General features: G+C 42.0%; 1 protein-coding gene across 1 annotated transcript in view; it reads right to left on the bottom strand.

The window, feature by feature from the left end:
• The window catches only part of necab2 (N-terminal EF-hand calcium binding protein 2), a 129,982-nt gene that overhangs the window by 52,294 nt on the left and 55,190 nt on the right, over window positions 1-22,498 (bottom strand). Inside the window, exons 6-8 of the mRNA XM_072386681.1 lie at window positions 6,414-6,550; window positions 5,930-6,057; window positions 1,317-1,396 (exon numbers count right to left, since the gene is read on the bottom strand). Of these exons, the coding sequence (XP_072242782.1) occupies window positions 1,317-1,396; window positions 5,930-6,057; window positions 6,414-6,550 (345 nt within the window). The remainder of the gene's footprint in view (window positions 1-1,316; window positions 1,397-5,929; window positions 6,058-6,413; window positions 6,551-22,498) is intronic.

The following is a 22,498-nucleotide window of genomic DNA, read 5'->3' as shown; positions in this document are numbered from 1 at the left end:
TATTCTGCACCAAGTGGAGCTGACAAACTGATTTTTCAGTTTACAGCAGAGCCGTCCTTGTTGAACGGTTCACTGACGTTGAGGCTAACCTGTGAAGGCAGACTGGACCTTTTGGGAGGGAACTACCTTCACCAAAGTTTGTTTTTACAAATCGATAACAACAAAAAAAAGATGGGAGTAAATGTGTCACAACCTTCAATCTGTATTTTAACACATGGCCAGCAGGGGGCGACTGATGTGGTTTCCAAAAGAGGTCTGTTGGAAAATGACCCAACTTCTCATTTGATTTGTGATCTTAGTGCACATTTTCATTATTCTTTCATGGTCTAAATCATTAGTTTTCTATCTTCTTAAATAGACCATGAAGTAAATTTAGTGAATTATGATTAAAGTAAAATAGGCAACGAAGCAGAGTTTTTTTCTGGGATCCATATATTTCTGCCAGTAATATATGGACCTTTTTGTTTGAATCTGCATTTCTGATAACGACTGTGCAGTTCTGTTTATTGTCTTATCATCTCAGTGATTTTTACCAGCAGAGCCTGTTAAGAAATCTGGATCAGGCGTTTACACGTCACAGTATCCGTGCTTCTAATGAAAACTCCAGGCAGCAGATCGAGGTCTATCAAAACAAGGGTAAGACCTCATCTAGGTTTCTCTGAAGGCAGAAAAAAATCTTTCACTTCCATTTAACTTTAAATCTTATTCCACCCTCTACCACAGAAAGTGTAATGGAATATAAATGAGAAAAAAATGGTATGATATAAAATCCAGTTAATTTAGTTCTCTGTGCAACTCAAAAGCAGGAGGAAATGCATCAAGACCTACCTCATATAAAGGCCAAAACCAGTTTAGTTCTCCTGTACATACGCTCATAATACCTTTAGGATGGAATTGACCTTTTTATACCCTCTGAAAATGATTTGAATCAAACAATTGCTCTCATCTCAGAAATATGTAACCTTTGAATAAGTTAAAAAGGTTAGAAATCACTAACACAGGATTTATTCTAACTCCAGATGTGTCACTTTAATGGGTTAAAACGTTACAAATTCAGGAGAAATATAAGCTTCTGCTGGGCGATATTTTAAACTCTGAATATTACACAGTTGAGTTATTATAGTGAATATTATTTTGCTGCAGGTTTGGGTCAATTTTAACAAAAGTGTCCAAACTTAATGAAGAAAATGTGCTCAGATGTTCTAAGACTTAATGTGGGTTTAAGATGATCTAGGACTTGGTGTATGCAGTGTGTTTTGGTTATAATAAACCTTTTGGGAATTAGTATGAATCAGTTCAACCTCTTTATTGTTTACCTTGTTCTCCAGACGTCCGATCAGTTCTGCCAGGCGATTGATCTGAGCCTCCAGACCTTCTTTCCTCACCTCCACAGCACCTGCAACACAGACTCAAGGAAGTGAAACAGATATTCTACGATAAGATCTCATGTGGCAGGATTACATTTATTCAAATAGATCTGATACATAATGAAATTTAATCTCCCAAGTCTCTTTGCTGTTGCAATATTTATGTGTTTTACACCTGAGAATAAACAGCTCATCCACCAACATGCTCTAAATATTTTCTCTCTTTAGCTTTCACACCACGCACATTATTGACTGGCATCGTTCATGATAATCAGGCAGCGTTTTGGAGCTGTGAAAGTGCAGTACACTGATATATGATACTGTGACTCCTGATTCATCGTTAGCTAAGAGTACTGAAAGAATTACACCACCTACACTGTTTTTCCTCTTTCCTTCTCATCTCTTACTTTTGTTACTATTGTTTCACCATGAATATTTCAGGTTAGGGGGGAGTTTGAAAGAGACTGATGAATAGGCAATTATACGCGTTTATGAAAAAGAAGTTGATCTGTTCAAAGACAGTGAAGAACTGGATGGGTGTGAAGTCAGCTTCTTTGAGGAGCTCTGTTTAATTGCCTCATATTCCAGTGATTTCAAGATACACAACCACGTTGGGTGACTCCTAATTAGCTTTGATTTAAAAGTGGTATTAAACTTTGGCAAAACTTTTTGCTTTTTAATAAGAAGAGCTTCCAAAGAGATAGCAGTGAACATCCGTCATTCTCCTGAGATGATTTTTATTTTCTCATTATCAGTCTATACAATCAACCAGCAGAATGGAGGCATGGAAACTATGAGGAACTAAGACTGGGAAGACTCAACAAGCCTCAGGCCATCAGTGAATAACTTGGAAGACAGCCAGAACATCAGAGCGCAGCTTCTTTGATGATCTCCTGTCAGGATGATGAGGTCGCTGAATGAGAGCGGTCATCTTCTGCATAGAGGTAGTGGGCCTAGTTTTAGGGAGAGCAGCAGTGTCGGCGATCCCAGTGAACAGTGGATAGCTGGTTGGGTCACATGAAAGTTTACTGGAGTGCTGCAGGAAAGATATCTGCTTGGACTATCCAGAAGCCACCTCCATGAAGCTGCATAGGAGAGAATCGTTCTTCTTGAGGTAATTAGAAAGCCATGTGATGTCCTCCTTAAGGGAAATGATCAGTGTTGGCTCTCTTGGGTAGATCTGGGTCTTCACAGGTTGTAAATAGTAGTAATTTAATTGAAATGGTATGTTTATAATTTTTATGTACAGAATCCTTCCCCAAGTGGAGGAGTTCAAGTATCTCGGGGTCTTGTTCACAGTGAGGGACGAATGGAGCGGGAGATTGACGGGCGGATCGGTGCGGCGTCTGCAGTGTTGCTCTGCACCGACCCGTCGTTGTGAAGAAGGAGCTGAGCCAGAAGGCGAAGCTCTCTATTTACTGGTCAATCTACGTTCTTACCCTCACCTATGGTCACGAGCTGTGGGTAGAGACCGAAAGAACGAGATCGCGAATACAAGCGGCCGAAATGGGCTTCCTCTGCAGGGTGTCTGGGCTCTCCCTTAGAGATAGGGTGAGAAGCTCAGTCATCCGGGAGGGGCTCGGAGTAGAACCGCTGCTCCTCTGCATTGAGAGGAGTCAGATGAGGTGGCATCTGGTTAGGATGCCCCCTGGACGCCTCCCTGGTGAGGTGTCCCACTGTCCGGGCACGTCCAACAGTGAAAAACACCCTGTTTCCCTATCATTTGCACCCCTTCCGACAGATGTTTGTCTTATCACTTTCCTTCCCCATACCCCCCCCCCCCCCCCCCCCCCCCCCCCGTCCTCGCCTCTCCTCTTTGCTTTCCATTGAGCCGATGGCCACTTTTCATCCCCCGATGGCCCCCACACACAAAATTTGAGCTCTGTCCACTCATTCATTAAGAGCTTCAACAGCCAGTCAATTAAGAGCTCCCTCCCTACAGCCTGAACACACACACATGCAGACACTTATCAGCTAAACCATAGCCTGTAACCATGGAGACTGCTGCAGATAATGTAAAAGCCCAGTGGTCATTTCCATGGACTTAAAGTAAGTGGTCAATTAAAGAAGTGCATGAGGAATTAGAGCCTTCAGAACCAGCAGCAGAATGAAGAGCGCGTCTGTATTGATTTTCTCCTCAATTAAACCTGATTTGAGTCATTCACATTCTGTGTCAGTCTGTATTTAAATGTGTTGGTTCTGGAAAAGGCTGGTATGCATTTTGCAAACTTGAGTGGATGAAAGGCCAATGATGCCTTTGATGAATTTGTTCTGACTTGCATCGCAGATTTATCAGAAAAAAATATGTGAAAGATGAGGCACATCTGTCGACCTCAACATGCAAAAGTGATCTGTGGGAATATATTTAAGAAAGTGTTTTTTTGGGGGGCTAAAAGTTTTATGGAAATGTATTGTCTGGATGCTTGTGAATGGGTCAAATCAGTGGGTAACTGGAAGGCTTTAAAGGCGAGTCGCCTCTATCTTGGATGCTTTGACTGTATTCACTGTGGCGTATTGTAAAAGGCTTTATTTCAGTCGAATTTAAACAGCATACACAGCACTGATCACTGCAGAAAAAGCCTTGTTCAACACCACCAACAGCTGGTTGCAAACGTCTATATTTCCGGGCTGTGTCTGCAGTTTCTCTGAGAGAACACACCATCTGTGGCATATGGCTCATAAGGGGCCACAGTCTCTTTTCCTGTGCAGAAAGTCCATAAGACCCCTACGATTCTGGTGCTCAGTGACAGAGTTAGGAGTCCTTATCATCATCTATTTTACTGCCGTTTGGTCTTGCCAAGATGAGTAAAACAGAGAGTTTGACAGAGTTGGAAGGAACTGAGGAAGTGCAGAAAGGCTGAGTCCTTACTGTATTAGCAGGAAGTTGGAGACTCATGCCTCGTGCAGTAATAAGGCCATGGGGGCTTTTTTTTATGGCAAAGGCGTAAAATTGTAGAATTTTAGAAGATCAGTAACTGCTGGAGCAGGACTTTAAGGCTTAAAGAACAAAAGGACCTATTTATCTTACAGAAGCACCGGATGCAGCAGGTTAACCCATATCTTTGTTCTGCAACAAACCATCCAACTGGTTCTGATGCTTAACGATACTTATTGAGAGTGTGAAGCAGAGGAAAGATGGGAACGCTAAACTGATGGAAAAAGGTGGTTAAAAGCCATGTTGTGTACAAATAACAAATCTATAATTCAAGTACATTGTTATTTCCTAAAAGGAAAAAAATAGTGTGCGTCTTTAAGGCTTCACTCATATGAAATGTAATTTTTCCTGGGTTAGACTTTTCATGGCCAGAGGAGAAGAAATATAAGGTTGAAACATTCAAGAAATTGATGTAGTAGAACAGCTGAATCCCTGCTGATGTTGACAGTGTTTATCACAGCCCTCCTGCTCGGGGCAAAAAGACACACTGACCCTGAAACAACACTCTTCACCATTAACGTCCACTCGTCAATAACAACATCCGCCAAGTAATTGAATACCCTTTGCTCTGGCCTTTGAGTCTTTCCTCTCACCCAAGTCTCCACTCAGCTGGATGGGTTTTTATTTTCACTCATCTCAAGTTTGTGTAGCGATAAAACGCTGCCATAACTCAAAAACATCTCAAGTGTCATTTCGCCAGCGAGCAATTTGCTCAAAGAAGTGCAAAGTTGAGCATATGCTGGTGTGAACTACCATCTGGTGAAGGAGGAGAGAGGGTGAAGAAGAAGATTACAGAAGGATGACATGTGTTGGTCCTGTACATCTTCAGAAAGAGCAACCGGCCATCTTGTTCATTTGAGTCAGTGCGGTTACATGAGCGCCATCGGATCGGATTAATGGCTAAATTACAAGAAAACTGAGTTATTCAGTTCATGTCGACACCTTAATCTGACAAGAAAACGGATTGAATCGGGTTATTTGCAATCGAATTAAGACCCAAGATAACTGATCAAAACGTGCACTGAACGTGCACGTAGACGACAGTGGATCGGATCGAGCGTTCTGAGCATGCTCCAGATTTTTTCCCACGATCGTCACCCGGAAGTCCAAGGAGACGATATTACTGTTGTTGTCGCCACCGTCAGAAAGAAACAAACAACGCGATGGAGAATGCGCCGTTGTGCATCGTCTGTGCCATAACCAGCTCATCACAGATGTAGAGGGACGCAGCTTCATCTCGCTCTGCGTTCGCCATCTTTCTGAATGCCTGAGTTTGTTGTTGTTGGTGGTGAAGACGCCAACAGGAAGTGGCTCTATTAGCGATAGCTGAAATGTGGACAGCGCCACCTATCGTACCGGGGTATGACATGCTTTGTGCCAGTGATTCCATTCATTCACCGCCATATATCCAAGGATAATTACCCTCAGATAAGGAGCAGAACCCAACTGTAGCTGTAATCCAGTTAACCTCATCATGTTGACCCACTGACTGTGTGCATGTGCATGAATGTGTGTGTAAAAAGTGCTGAACTGAGTTGTGCTCGTCCTCAATAAAGGAACGAAATGCAGTGCTAATCGTAGCAGCACATGACAGATGGCGTGCAACCGTAGCGTCGGTGGTCATCACCTGAAGCGGTGTTGATGGTCCTGACGGGCTCTCTGCTGGCGCTCACTCTGTTGTTAGGGGGATAGTCAGGGACGGCATTTGGCTGGAGCTTCTCTGGCACCCGTGGACTCACTTTAGCAGGTTGATGACTGAAATATGAAGAGGAAGAAAGAGACTGAAGATTATTGTGACAAAGGTTGAATTTAAAGAAGGGAATGACAGAGGACAGAAGAATCAAATATGCTGGAAGTGATGATCTGATATAAGAATGATGTTGATGAAAATGTTGTGAAGCAGAAGAAAATTGGTTTGTGTGTGTGTTTGTAAGAGTGACAGAAGTTTTAACCAGAGAAGATTTGTGCTTGAAACACTGTCTGGTTTCAATTACAGCCGCTGACAGTCTGAGTTTTACACTTTATGCCACAACATGTGCACTGCTATGAACACACACACACACAAACACTCCCAGTTTCACACATAACCAGCGACACCCTCATCGGCTCACCCCGACTGGCTGTGCTGCTCGTCAATGGCATCCACTGCACTCTCCACAGAGTTCAGGAGAGACTGGATCTGATTGGCCGACTCCTTCAGAAGGAAACGGGTCACAAATTGCTCCACGTTGGTTCCTCTCTCATACACCTGTGGAAAAAGTCATTTTCACTACTTAAGAATAAAATCAGGTCATTCTGACAGACATCTTCAAAACAAACATTAGTAATAAGTTAATTTTCCTTAATTATCCTCTTCAGTCTCCATGACTTTGTTCTAAATCCATTTGTTGTATGAAAGAGCTTCTCAAAGTGGACAAAAAGCAACCAGGGAGACAAAGTAAATAAAATCAGATGAGCATGTTGTATTTTTAGCTAATTAGATGGAGCTTTTGTCCTGAAAGCCTTAAAAAGCTTCAGTCTGAGCTCAAATCACAGCCCATGAGAGCATGCTTTCACCAGCAAAAGTGCTGTTGTGATACTGTATATAATTTCAATTAGGATAAAGGAATATGATGAAACCAGGCTGAAATGTTGGCTTCCTCCACCAACACAGCAACATGATGACAAAGAAAAGGATCGATACAGTCTTCGACTGTCAGCATAATTTCCTCCACTAATGTAAGACATCATTGATCAGTTTTCATATAACTGTCACAAGTGCTACCGTGCACCTTAAAATCTATCAAAGAAGTTTAAACTTCCCTAAAGCGCAGTGTGAATGTGGACAGTTTGAGACTTTTTTAAAACTTGAAATAGAGAGGCAACACCCTGCCGACTGCTTCAAAGCAGGAGTCCCCCGAGCTGCTCTGTGGACGAGGTGAACATGACAAACTATCAGAGGAGTTCCAGATAAGACTCTGGTGACCTTATCTCTGCAACTTTTTAATTATTTAAGGATATGACTAGTGGCAAAAATAAAATCCATCCTCCAATCATTACAAGGCACAGCAGGTTTGTTAAGCTTAGGCTTTTTTACAAGCTGTGTGCATAAGTCTGGGGTGATGCTGCTCCTGCTCTCCTCTCAAATGTCATAAAATTATAAGGCAAAGATTAAAAAACATCTGTCTATTGACTGTATCGTTAGCTTGAAATTTTCTCCAGAAATGTGATTGTTCTGGTGTCTTAAGATTCAGTTCAGAGCATCAGTTCTGCCCCATTTAATTACACTCAAGGTTATGTTGAACGCTGCTGTGGCTCTGATAATAAATCCAAGTCTCGGCTTCGAGGTTTAGAGGTGATGCAGAGTTACACCCAGCTGATCCAGAGCCCGTTACACGTCTTTTGTTTTAAGTTTCCCTTCTTTTTTCCCCCAACTTGCTGCTCAGTTGGGTTTAGGCACATAAACCTGGACATACCGGCCAGGTTTAGGCATTAGAAACTCTTCGTTAAGCATAGAAGAACATCTTGGTTCTCTTTAAATAGACAGTTATTTTATGTTCACTTAATAACACGACAACAATCTACTAAAGCACTTCCTGGTTGGGTTTAGGGTTCCTTTTCACGAGTTAGAATTGAAAACTAACTGGTAAAGACAACCATTACCCTCATGGATGCCATGTCTCCTGTTCACCTGCTCATTCCACCACGAGAAGTCACATGTTCTTTTAACGTAATTAGAAGTCATTTTATTTACAAAGCAGGATTCCCCCGAGCTGCTCTGAGTACAGGTTGCATTGACTGATGATGTCATGACACTAATCCAATCTAATCACTTCCATTTAACAGAGGACAGTCTCTGCTTTAGAAAAATATTTGAGAAAAATCTGATTTGCCTGCAGTCTCACCAAAGCCACAGACCCAACCGTAATTAACCAGACATGTACTTCAGAGAGTGGAGTCAGTCAGTCATGTCAGCTTTTCTGTCAGAAGTCACCGTGCAGTGATTCAGGGAGACAATTAAGGTTCCAGTGCAGTCAGCCATTCTCCACTGCGCTCTAATCAAAGACAAACTGTCCCATGAGAAGCCAAATCACACAGGCCATACTGTCTTCCATTATCACAGTCAATGGCTTTTACACACATGCAAACACACACACACACATGCAAACACACAAACTCATCTGCATCCTGTCAACCGGGAATCCAAAGCAGGCAGAAGCCGCCTAAGTTATGGTCTAATTTCTCACTTTTGTCCTGGACTAGTCTACATCAGTGAGTGCTGGTATTCTATGCAAGTTAAATCTAAATAAGACTTTTATCCCCAGTTGTGGGCAGTATTTACCTCCGTTATAAACAGTCCCAGAACAATCATTATCTCTAGACAAGCCAACTATTCCATCTAGCTCTCCATCTATTGCCTTCTTCACAGAAATTCCTCTTCCCTGGATGCCAGAATTTCCAGAACTTGATTTGGCTTTTTAAACTGCAGAGGATGAGCTATAGAAGAGGAAGAACTGGATCAATTTAGTCAAAAGCCAAGCTGAGATGTGAGGGGCTCCAACCAGCTCAGATAATCAGATTTATATCCAAGAGAATGAAAGGCCAACTTAGCGATCTTGCAGCGAAGTTGTTGCAAACTGTATTTGCATATACTTTATAATAAAGATGCATGGAGATACTAAAACCCTGGAATCATTTTTTGAAGAGGCAGCATAAAACTGCTGAGGTTGGAACGCTGTGAGGCTGCTCAGAAATCTGAAGTTAACTGGCCAGTAGACCATCAGTGATATAATTTTCTTTAAAGTTACAGTAAAACCACCTAAACCTGTCAAATTCAACAAACTTTGACCTGACTCAGCCAGATTGAGCCTCTCCCTCCACTGCTCATGTGTTCAAGCTGAATTCTCTTTAGGACAGATTTTGAAACCCAATTTTATTTGAAATAAGCGATTACTTTAATCGTCCACGTTTAGCAGGGTGGTTCATTGCACATTTTTCTGAGATGTAACTTTAACTTTAAATGAAGGCTGCAGCTTTGGGGCCTCCTATAGTAACTGAGAATCTCATTGTTCGGTTGATATTTCACCATAAAACACCCAGAGGTGAAATCCAAAGTACAGAGGACCGTCTTCCTCCTCATCTCTGGATCCGGTGTGCTTTTCATAGTCTTTTCTCTCTGCCGAGCGTGTCCCATGGGTCTGTCTACAAATTCTGTCAAAGAAAAGCTGTAATCTATAATTCACGCGGATCACTGACCCGAGAGGGGACGGAGCGTCCATCTCCACTGGCTACAATGTGCATGCTAAACTCTGACGGTCGGTTTGTGTGTATCTCAACAAATTAGCTGTCTCTGTGAGTACAAATATCTGTGAGCGCATGCTGGTGTGATTTATGACAACACTCTGCAGAACTTATCACACCTGTAAGGCTCAGTATTTGCAGCGTCTCATTTTTCACACGTCAACAAGGTTTTATTTGAAAAAAATAAAAAATAAATCACCTAAAAATCACAAACATAGCCTGAAGTCCCTCAGAGTATCGGTGTTTCCTTTTACAAGTCAATAAAAGAGTGAAAAATTATGATTTGTATAAGATTAGAACATTTTACAGGGTACAAGCAATTGGTCAAGTCAGTGGGGTAATTCAAGCCTGTTTGTCGGCAAAGAGAGTGCATGCATCTCTGTTTCACATGCAGGTTTCTTAGCATCCACCCACGCATGCGGATTAGCGGGTAGCAGAGCCTCCCCACCAAAGCACCCACACGGGTACACACGAACACACAGTTCTTTGTCAGAAGATGGAGGTGGCTGATTACAGGAGATTGCAGAAAGTGGTAATCAGTGATTACAGGGGGTGGTCTCGTTAGGGAAAATTATTCCATCTTCAGTGTCTCAGACAAAAGCTCTGCGAAGCGGCAGCGCTGACAGCGATGTGGGCCTCCAGTTAGACAGGCGCTGATGGCTGATAACGCTTCAGTGCGATGATTTCCACCAGCAAGCACGCACACAAATCTCCTCTGGACAGAGTTGGCAAAATAAACAGCAATAAAAGTCGCGAGCACACCCATCCAGAAGGCTATATTAGATGCTGCCATCTCATAAAGAAACAGTCCATTAACTCACAGTTAAACTCAGAGTAAACTAGCAGTCGACTGAAAACACACCACTTTAAAATAAAGATAATGATTCATATTTCTACACTGGTTCTTACACAAGTCTGAGGTAAAATGCTCATCTCTCGAGTTCTGCCTAATAACCTTCTAACAGAAAACAACTTGTTCCTTTTAATCACAAAATAAAATCTGATCAAATCTGATCAAACTCCAAAGGAACAGAGCCTCTGTTCTGCCTGAGGCTGGACTGAACAGAAGAGGACAGAAACCTCAGGCAGTGATGACTGATCGTCAGGATTAACAACTTCTGGCGCAGCATCATAAACTGTTGCTACCGTCACCGGAAGCCAAAGCAGTAAACCGAGCAGCTGTTTGGGGTCTTATTTCCACATTGGTGTCCTGTGACTTTTGACTGATGTTCTAATGTTTATTTTGACACAAAAATATGTTAAATTATTCTTTCTCTTCTGTTAAAATGATTAAAGAGATTAACTTAAAAGATAACTAATATAAACCACGGCTTTTTAGACTATTCAAACAGTAAGTAAGTTAATATCTTTCAGCCTTCCTTTTGCTCAACGAAGCCTGAATCCCTGACATCTCCACACCAAAGAAGCACAGCTGTTAAACTACAGAAAAACACTTTCTATTACATGAACAAACACATTGATTGCAATTCATCTGACCACAAGCAAACAATGGGAAAGCCATTTCCATTTTTCTGTCTCTGAGACTCTCCAACACCTGCGACCAGTCCTTGATGCTTAAAATGGTGAAGCTGAAGCTTAGTAAAGAGGTGATCTGGCATGTTTGAAGTTTAAAAAAAACAGCACATAGTACAGCTAATGCTCATTGATGAATAATTGATGCTTCTTTGTTTAAACTATATTCAAACAAAATATGAAATGGCAACATGTGGCGCTGAGGGAATTTACCTACTCTGATGATGATCACAGAAGACAGCTAAGAGCGTGCTGTCCCATATTCTTCTTGCCACAGTGGGACTCTCTAGAGTACAAGTAGCATGTAGTGATGTAGGAAAATGTAGCATTTGAAATATATTATGCAAACGAAATGGTGAAAAAATAAATCTAGCATGGCAAATAATAATATTAAAAGAAAGCCTCGACCAAAAAAAACTGCATTTAAACTCAAACAGGCTGCTAGTCAGCTGATCAACAGTTTAAGACCAAAAATAAAAACCTCCAAATGAACTAAAAGTAGTGAGTAGCCCCAAAGTTGTCGTTGATGTGGAGGCTGGTAGGAGCGTTGCTCCATGGGGTGAAGATGGCTTCATGAAGGGCATCCACAGTCCATTCTTTTTAGGAGCACTCTTTGCCATCCATCCCCACATGTTCTCAGTGGTATTTAGATCAGAGGAATTATTCACTCCGTGCTCTGTGACAGTCGGCTAACTTCACACAGAGTTTGCTACTGATAGTTTTGTGCAACATGGCAGGATATCTATCAGATTTTGACTACAACTTTGAGTAAGATGGACGTCCTTACCGGAGTGAATAAACTGTGCTGCAGGGGGGCTTCGATGACATCATCCCAGTAGACGAGTGTGTAGAAATCCCTCTATAAGCCCCCCGATAGCCGCCAATAACAACAACACAGCAGCTATGAGCTAACAGAGCTATAGTACACGTTTATTCATTCATTCTTCTTAAAGTATTGGTGAAATAAAGACAGATAATGCCTCATTTAGAGGCTGCATCGTCGTATGGATCTCGAGTTATCTAAATATCTCCCGAAGGACGCCGACATTCACCAAACTGTTCTCGGTGAGTAGATGAACGTATTTCATGCCAGAAATAAGGTCCAGGTTTAAAAATACCGGAGTTCTTCTTTAAGGGTATGGTCTTAAACTTTTGATCAGCTGACGAACAGCCTGGGTACGATTCCACCAGCGTGAAATGCGAATACTAGTAATTTTTCCATGAGTCTTAAGATCTGTTCAGGAGTGTATTGTGTAGCAGGTGCATACAGTAGCTGGAGATTCTTTGGATAGTAGACTTTGTGCTAAAGGAAAAAACAAATGCTGAGTAAAGCAAATCTTACCATGAGCTTTTCAACTTTTCAGTAAGAATATCACTAATCATCTCTGTTTGTTGGGAATTTAAGTTATCTGCTCTAAATATGCAGCAGCAATTTATAGTTTGGGAGAAACATAGTGCCATCTGAAATGTTTTTTATTTACTCAAAACCGGCCAGAAAATGGCCTTATACAATACTCAATCTCATTGTTAGCTGAAAGTCTCAACTCTCAAACACCACTGAACCAGCATCAACCATTATGTAAGTACTGTAACAACAGTCTCCCCCATCTGCACTGTGTCAGGACAAAGAAGGAGGTGTTGCAAGCTAACTATCACTCAGACAGACAGCTGGGAGAGGGGCTGAAAGTGTTGGTATTGATCCACTGATAGTTTCATATAACCTTCAGCTTAGCGTGAAGAAGCTTAATGAGTCTTGAAAGAAACAAATCGAGTGAAAGCTCTCACGAAGGAATGGACCTACACAACAGGAAAATGCAGCTCTGCAGTGTACCCCTGCCACATCAAGTGATACCACGACGTAACCTTTATTCTTTCAGGTGGAAACTATAAACCAAATCAGGAAATGTTCATAAAGAACAAACAATAAATTAACTACTAAAATTAAAGTTGTATTAACATTATAGCAGTGGTGTAAAAGCATTAAAATGTTTAGCTTTTGCTACAAGCCTTAGTCGTATCGAGTCTTGTATTCATGCATGATTTTGCATGAAAGAATGAACAAAGATGGGCTTCTGATGCCAACAGAAATCCATGCAGTGTGGTCTCCCTGCTGCAGAAGCTTCTGACCGAAGTGATGCCTTCAATCATGTCAAAGTGGGTCGACACACACAGCTGTGAAAAAAAAGCTCATCTTTTTCTCTGTTGATCCCAGGAGAGAAGAAAAGAGGAGGAGACGGCAGCTTGTAGTTTCCATCATGTCGTCTGTGAGCAGTTTGCTGCTCCTGCACTTCCTTTCAACTGGTCTTCAAAGAGCTTCGGGACATTCGGGACGCCAACCAAGGTTTGCTCCTGAGCTGATTATTTTTGGAATTTTTTTTTTATCACTTTCTATTGGTTTAATCTTAATTGCCATGGCAACCACTACAAGTTATTTGCGCTGCAGTGAGTCTGGGTTGTCTCCTTGAAGAACTTTTTTATTTCACACCTTTTGTCACACAGGTCCTTGCTGCAGAGCCAACACTGCCTCACAACAGTAGGTCTCTATCCGCTGGGAGAACAGAGGTTTGATGCGATGGGAAGCACGAGCGCAGCTCCCTGGCTGGACTGCTACCTCTGAAAACCCCCACAATCCTGCCACGGCTTCACACAACAACCAATTAAAATGGTATCTTAGCAACCAGAATCAATATGTCTCCAAGCAACACCATTTCAGCAGTATGCAAATTATATCTGAGCAGCAGAACAGGGAGAAATGGTTTCCTTTTAAATGTGTTTCCTCACTGCGTGGGTCTCCCTCAGTGATCACTAACTGTCATAGTCTTTGTTAAGGCACGCACACACATATGCACTCACTCCTCCACACCTACACCTGTTTTTTTACCATCTTAACATCCTCTCGTGATGAAGCCATCCCAACCAGCCGTAACAGAGGCTGACCACAGATAATTCAGCCAAGTTTGTACACCCTGTAGATGTGGCTGTACAAGAGTGTGGGGCTCACTAATGGTGGACTGGTAAGGCTGAGCACCTGGTAGATGTCCTCTGGGGACATCTGCTGGGCCATTAGTATGACACTAACCTGAGTCTGGATACACACTCACAGTATGATCAGCATCTTTTATTTGCTGACCTCCATTTGTGCAAAAATAGAGTCTGCTGTTAAAATGGGGGCGGTGAACTTAACCAATCCTTCACATCAATATGTTTATGATGAGGAAGAAAGCTTTAGATAGTAGGAGTATAACGCGTCATTTAAAACACAATAAAATACAACATAAACACCAAGTTAATTAAAAGTGTGTGTATAAGAACGTCCTCAGCTGCTTTTTAAAGAGTCAGTGGAGTCTCTACAGTGTAAAGACAGCGGCCACTGCCTGAAAAACTGGAGTGCGTGGGGCCAGCAGCAACCTCCGACCTGATTACCCAAGAGCCGAAGAGAAAGAAGTTTCAGCAGGTCAGAGATATACTGCTGAGCTTGACCACGCAGGAACCTAAAAGTTAAAACAAGTTTACGGTTTGTTTATGGTATTTTTCCCAAACAACACTGGGCTTTTAAAATGTATGTTAGCATGTTAGTCCTTTTGAAATCATATGCAATCAAGCATCTCAAAACTGGACCAACACACCAAGATAATGCGTTTGGTGGTTAAATCAGGGCCATTTTATACCTTCATGGAGGTATCCATCTGCAGCACTCACAGGCTCTGCAGACGGCCATTTTTTCAGGCAAACGAATAAACCTGCAGCCCTCCAAAAAGCTACGTGTCGATGACACGACGCGTTGATGGAACACTGATTGGTTGAAAGTTAACTCAACTCAACACGGCAAGAGCCAGGAGAGGCTGAAAAAAACTTCATAACAAAGAAGATTTCCGTGACTTCACAGCCGAGTAAAGCTAAAGGACCAACAACAGCACTAACACCAGTGCTAACAGTCTGCCCCCAAGGGGCAAAAATCAGGTTACAAAACTAATATTTTATAACTGCAGCCTCATCTGACAAAATCAACATTCAGGAAACTTAAAGACGATGTCTGTGCACTGAATTCAGCTGTACTTACATGATCTCACACAGAAGGAGGAGAATGTCTAACATTTCTCACACAGTCCACAATGTTGCGGCGTCAGACATATTTCAGTTAATAACTCAGTTTCCCTCCTGAGCAAGTATACTGGGACAAGGCTGGCCTAGATTAAATGGCCCAGTCCGTGCATGCAGCCATGATGAGTGAGGCAGGGAAATACTGGTAAACAAAGATCAAGATCAGTCTAAAAAGCCCAAGAAACTAGGAGCAAGTTAAAAACCCAGGAACAGGTGAGGATCATTAGCTTCAGGAGAATAATTAACAAACTGGAAACTGAAGAATCAAACACAAACACATGCAGTTTACAGATGTGAACGATGGCTAACTGAATGCTCGTGTGTGAGGCGGGAACATAAAGGGTGGAAGTGAAACTAAGAAAAGTCCCCTGCAGAGCGTTTCAACATAGGAATTAAGAATTCTGTGCATTTGATATTTGAAAAGTCTGGAGGAGCAATTCAATTCTGTTTTGTGTGCACAGGGAACTGAGAGGAAGAATTTAAAATATTCTCAAAGTCACTTTATTCTTGCTTCTCTCATTCCAACCATCTTACTTTACTCACAACACAGTGTGGAAGATGTGGAGCGCAATAACTAATTACATTATTTAGTGGTGTTGTGGCGACCATGAGAAAAAACAGGCTCCATTCATGACAAATCCACGATATCGTAAAGTGTGAGGATTTGATGCTGTCAGCAGGGAGGCTAACGTTAGTAGCTCCCTCCTACGCTTTACTGGACTTACAGACATTTAGATTTCAGGTATGATGCTTCCTCACAGAGATAAAACACCATCTTCTCTGTCATTCAAATTGAACGTGAGCTGTGAAAAAAAAGCAGCAAAAACCTTGTTTTTATCTGTTTTTTCTCTCCCACTTTTTAAACACGCAAAACCACGTCATCACGAGGACATTTGTACTTACAAGACAAAGAGACACTATAAAAAGCCAAGGATAATACAAACATTTGGTTAATTAGAGAGGTTTAACTGGAGGAAGTTATGGTGGGAGTGAGGAGATGGTTAACAGGAGGCAGCGTGCCCGAGTTTGTTTCTAAACAGAAGGCGAGACCAAAAACAAGCTTCAGAAAGCTCGCCAGCTTCATCAGCCCACAGAAAGACAGGAGTGGAGGAAGGGAGGAAGAAATGGAGGTTAAAGGCAGGATGATGGGGAGGGGAGAGGTAAAAAGAAAAGGATAAAAGGAGGACGAGAAGAGAAGGTGGTGGTATCATGAATTGTGTCGAGTTCTCTGGTTCATTTGTGTGTTTTACTCTTTCATTCCCTGAATTAATTCCCTAAGTGGATTTCACTGTCCCTACTCTCCTTTCACCCAATTATCCATGCATCCCTCTATTTCTTCATCTCGCTCTTGTGCACGCTCACTATTTCTCACTTCTAAAGGCATCTGCATTATTCATGCTCTGGGTGTTAGCTCAGCAGCCAACACAACACACCCAGTCCACCCTTACTCATTCACACACACACTCATCTTTCAAGTCCACGTCAGTCAGTCAGCTCCTTGGTCGATTTGTCAGTCACACGTCCACAGCTCCTCGGTTCAGAAGAGCAGCACTCTGACAGGGGACAAGCAGCATGGGTACCAACATTCTCATTACCAAAATGTCGAATGCTGCCACACTGTCAAAGCCTCATCTCTGAGACATGCACAAGGTGTCCTTTGGCGTCTGCTCTGATGCACTTCTCCAATATCTGACAGCAGAACCCAATGCTTAGCTATCAATGAGCGGCCTCGTTAGCAGGAAGGAGTGGTGGCAGCGGAAAAAGCTGTGAGACTCCCATTCTTGTGTGCTGCAGTGTTTTTTTCATATAAAGGCTGACTTATGCTTTTATAGTGGATTGGATTGATGAAGAGGCTGAAACAGTCATGTACCCGACGATGTAGCCTGAGAAAATGTAGCTACAAGTCGAGGCGCTGATTTGTTAGAAGAACTGCCCGTGTGAAACAGAAATGTCACATGCAATAAGCTTAAACTGTATAAAGCTTGCTAATAATCCTAAAAAATAACCAGTATTCTGCCTGTAGAGCTCGGCGCTATTTAAAGTCTTCCCTCGCTTCTTAAATAAGTGTTATTCAAAGTGAGAAGTGAAAATGAAAAGTGAGGAAAACTATTTCTTTAATGGCCATAAACCTGCATTATGCATCAGCAACAGTTGTTACTGCTGTGATGAAATTACCCCAGTGGGGTTATTGGGGTTGTGAGGGCTTCAACATAAAATGAGTTTAATTAAATGTAACGTGCACAGCGATAAAGCTCTCCTCAACATTTGAGAATAACAATATTTAAGACTTTAAATGGAAGTCCTCCCACTCTGAGCTCCTGTGGTTCCCCCTGAGGGAGGGAGGACAAAGAAGAAGAGGCACGCGACAGTCAGCGGGATACTGCAGCAGCATATTGAGACTAAAGTTCTGAGGGGTGGGCTGCAGACCCAGAACCATGGTACAGGCACCGTGCACCCGGCCTATGTGCTCGCCCTGATGTCAAGTCTCTTACATCCTTTGAGTGGGCTGCTGGGACTGCAGTTACAGGTGAATAGAAAGGCATTTAAGTTTTAGGTTTAGGGAAAAAACTACCTGGTTAGTGTTATTAAAATGCTGAAGTTTGGCTGCAAATACAACCTTTTACAACTTCAATCCTGCATGTTGGATAAAGGAACCAATAGGGTCTACAGTCTTATGCCAGTGGTAACAACAAAGAAGTGTCAGGCAATGCATTAAGATCAGAGTTTAGATGCTGGAAAGCTATTACAGTAAAATAATGGCTGCTCCAACTGAAAATGTAACAGACTGTAAATACTCTCCACAGCACTTGTGTAGATAAACATCTCACTGGTGTCAAAATACACTCCATGTTGTTACTTTTCAGAGGGTTGGAAGTTTCTGCTACCATAAAGCTCAGGCTCAGCCTCAGTCACTGTAGCTTACACTGCACAGGAATGGTGTGCAGCAGAAGTCATGTACCACACGAGCAGAGAGATGAAATGAAACCATGTAATCAGTGTCACTGACGGAGCAGCCAAGCCTCCTCTGCATTCGTGTGAAGGCGGCCCTGAGAAACTAAGTCAAGCCTTGTCTTTGACCTCCCTCACCTTTTTCTCTTCATCATACTGCTCCAGTTTCTTCTGAAGTTCTTATTTCTTCTCCCTCCTCTTCTCAGTATGTTCTGTTGCTCCAGCTGTCTCTTGCCTCATACCAACTTTTCTTCATCACTAAGTCTATCGCTTGCTTCTTTCCTCTGTCACTAATTCTCCCTGTACTTCTTCAACATGCAGCAGCATCCTTTACCCTGGTTACCAAGGAAACTGTAGCCTTGGTCACCAGGTTCCAGAGCCTGAGGGATGCACTCCCTGTTGGGGTTGGCATCTTGCCTCGGTGACAGAAGATGTGCATCAAGATATTGTTACAATTTCTGTCATTATGTCATATTCCCAAACTCAGTGAGTTGTAAAAATCTGAAGACGAGTTTTATTCAAAATCAAACAAAATTGATAAAGTTTTATACCGTAAATCATCTGAATCAACAGCCGTGTAAGTTATTTACTATAATTACCTCTCTATAGTATTAATAGTATATCCCTCCATTTATATGCATCCATAGGATTCAGGTGTGTGTTAACACGATGCCAAGGAGGAAAGACACCAGCAATGATCTTAGAGAAGCAACTGTTGCTGCCCATCAATCTGGGAAGGGTTATAAGGCCATTTCCAAACTATCTGGAGTCCATCATTCTACAGAGAGAAAGGTGAAAAAGCCCAGAGCTACATCTCAGACTCTACAGGCCTCAGTTAGCATGTTAAAGGTTAAAGGTCATGACAGCACAGTTAGAAAAAGACTGAACAAGGATGGCTTGTTTGGAAGGGCTGCAGGAGAAAGCCTCTTCTCTCTAAAAAGAACATGGCAGCACAGCTTAGGTTTGCAAAGCTGCATCTGAACAAAGCTCAAGACTTCTGGAACAATGTCCTTTGGACAGACCAGAGCAAAGTGGAGATGTTTGGTCATAATGCACAGCAGCACGTTTGGAGGAAACCAAACACAGCATATCAGCACAAACACCTCATACCAGCTGTCAAGCACAGTGGTGGAAGGCTGATGATCTGGGCTGGTTCTGCAGCCACAGGACCTGGGCACCTTGCAGTCATTGAGTCCACCATGAACTCCTCTGGATACCAAAGTATTCTAGAGTCAAATGTGAGGCCATCTGTCCCACAGCTAAAGCTGGGCTGAAACTGGCTCATCAGCAGGACAATGATCCCAAACACAGCAGCAGATCTACAGCAGAATGTGTGAAAAAGAAAAGAATCAAGGTGTTGTAACGGTCCAGTCAGAGTCCAGACCTCAGCCTGACTGAAATGCTGTGGTGGGACCTTAAGAGAGCTGTGCAGAAACCAATGCTGCAAACCTCAATGAGCTGAAGCAACGCTGGAGAGAAGAGTGGGCCAAGATTCCTCCATGAGAGAGACTGATAACGTCCCACAGGAAAAAAGCTGCTTCTACAAGCTGCTGGATCATGGGGTGGACACACACTGTTTCAGCTTTAGTTTTTGTTAAATACATATGACACACCGTAATATATCATTAAAATGACATTCTCATATGTAAAACCTTAGCAGGTGTGTTTTCTTTCTCACGACTGCACACAAGCTGCTCTTCAGTTGTAGTTCCACTGAACGAGTGTTTGCTGCAAGATTAAACTGCACATGCTGTTACTGAGGTGACCACGAGTGTCCCGACAGGATGGAGGAGAAAACCCTTAAACCAAATGATCTACTTAATTTGGCCGACTCATATCTTTTAATAGCTCATTTTACATTTTTTACAGTTTATTTTAATCATTATTTTTCTTAGCATATATTTGATCACATCTCCTCTAGCTAATAGTATTTATTGTATTTATAAGGCAAGAATTTCACTTTTTTTTAATGAATCCACTTTAAAAACAGCTTCACGCTCGGCATTACCTCATTAACGACCACAGAATCACTTATTCGTGTATTCACTCATGTTGTGCATCATTTCAAATTGCTGCATTTTGTGAGTTAGGCATGTGGAAATCCAACGTGCTCCTTTACGCTTTAAAGTTTAGCACATTGTACAACATATGCACATCATCGTGTAAAAGCCCCATTAAATCCTAATAAATAAGTAATCATGCAGTACGAGCACTGCCTGACCCACAATGTTTAATTTCATCCCAAACTCCAGTCACCTTCTCATTACCCATCATCTTCCTCTCCTTTCGTCCCTGCTGCCCTTTCTCCTCTCACTGATCTCTTCAATCAATCTTCCTCAAGTCTTACTCTTCCCACTCCCTTCAAACACCATTGTGTACACAGCAAACTGCCTCCCTCCACTCTGTGGTCCTCTTCACCTTAATCTTTAGGAAGAAAGGAGAAGAGGAAGAGGAGGGTGATGGGAGGCGGTCATGGCTTACGGGTGGAAGGAGACAATGCATAGATGAAAGAAAAGAAGATGAGAGAAAAGAGGAAGAGGAGATGAGGAGGAGGAGTCAGATGTGAGGGTTGCTCACCAGCACAAAGCATTTCTTTAAGACATCTTTAAAAGCACAGGCTCAACCAGATTTCATCCAGAGAGAAACTGTTTGCCGTCAGAGTTGCTGTCGTGTGTAGTGACGCACTCAGTAAAAATAAAGCTAACGAAGGAGGCTCATTAAACTTTGCATTTATACAGGACAGGCAGGACTGCAGAGTTAATGAATTCTCCCTCTTCTTTTTGTTACCTGCTTCAACTGTCATTGTCTAACGCACACACACAGCATGCGAGAATGCTACTTATCTCCACTTGCCGGAGAGCCAATTAGAGACTGTTTTCACTTCTGACTGTGTCATAAAAGCTTTTGCAACTAAAAAACAACAAGATAAACTCTTGAAACAACACAATTCTATTTGTGTGGATTATATATTTGTTTTTGCATTCAAGTCACTCAGAGAGTTTGGGAATACAGTACAGTGAATGTCTTCAGCCACTCCATTTCGTTGTTTTTTTAAACATTGTGTTGAAATAATTATATTCATACGATACAATTCTTAATTTTTTTTTGTCTCTAGACTTTCTTATTGTCTTTTAAAGTGTCCTGATCAATAGTTCTCCAGCTTTCTGAAGGTCTTTCAGAGTGTTTCTTTGGACATTTTCTGCTTTTTAAATAATTTTCAGTCCAGTCCTTTTTCATTCAAGCCACTTAACTCTGAGCTATGAACCATTCAGGCAGAAAAAAGGCTCCTAACTCAAGGGATGAACCAGTGTTGTGTCGACACATAACAGACAACTTAGCAAAGAAGCCATTTTAAACTGGATCTTTAGGCACTTTGTTACTAGCAGCCTGTCACAAAGACACATCATTTGTTCCATTTCTTTAGTTGCATCTATGAAAAACAGCAAAGAAAACACAGTTTGACAGACAGAAAATAGCATTTCTGCAGCAACAAGGTGATTTCCAAAGAGCTATTAGCTGAAAACTTGGCATATCTCAGCATGGTGTGCAGTGTGTCCTTAAAACATTTGAGGAAACTGGACAAGTGGAGGACAAAAGAAGAAGTGTCAGGCCTAAAAACCTATCTACAGCAGAAATGAAAGCTGGTTCAAGACTTTTCCACTGTACTATATGAGCATGTGGTGCTCCTCCTTAACCAAACAAACTCATCGTCAGACTCTTCTGTCCTCATGTTTGCACTTGTACTTTTCACTCCCAGCAAACAGTTGTTTCATCTGTGATACAGTTCACCACATTGGGGTCTCGCTCCAAGAAATAAATGGAGCCAAAGGAGCTGAAACTAAAATCTGAATCCAAGTGGAGCCTCATGCTGTGCTGCGTCTGATGTCCGGTGACAAGAGGACAGGGATCTGCTTCCAAAGACTAAACTCTGCTTTCTCTTGTTCGAACAGGCAGGCCCGACTGACATCAACTCAAACTGTATCCATGACAACAGTTTCCAAAGTATCTGGCCTCCATGGTAACTGTCACCATAGTAACTTGAAAGACCCGATGAAGTGATTCCATGACGACAAATAGCTGCAGTGGGATGTTATGAGCCAAATTAATAGTTTAAAAAAGTAAGATCAACATATTGGAATCATAATTTTCTATAGTTTGAATCTGTTGAAATTGAGCTTTTGGCTAATTTTGAAAGTATTTTCCTAATAAATGTAGGCCTCCATCATGAGGCTGTCCTCATATCTGAAGAAAGAAGAAACTAAATTTTATAAGAATAAAACTGCTCACTGACTTAATATTTGAGGCTACTACAGTAATATCACATCCAATAACT

This window comes from Leuresthes tenuis, unplaced genomic scaffold (genome assembly GCF_036924035.1).
Source record: "Leuresthes tenuis unplaced genomic scaffold, fLeuTen1.0.hap1 SCAF_5, whole genome shotgun sequence".
NCBI classification, from domain to species: domain Eukaryota; kingdom Metazoa; phylum Chordata; class Actinopteri; order Atheriniformes; family Atherinopsidae; genus Leuresthes; species Leuresthes tenuis.
The sequence above is the reverse complement of the archived record's forward strand: the minus strand, read 5'-3'. Positions and strand labels throughout refer to the sequence as shown.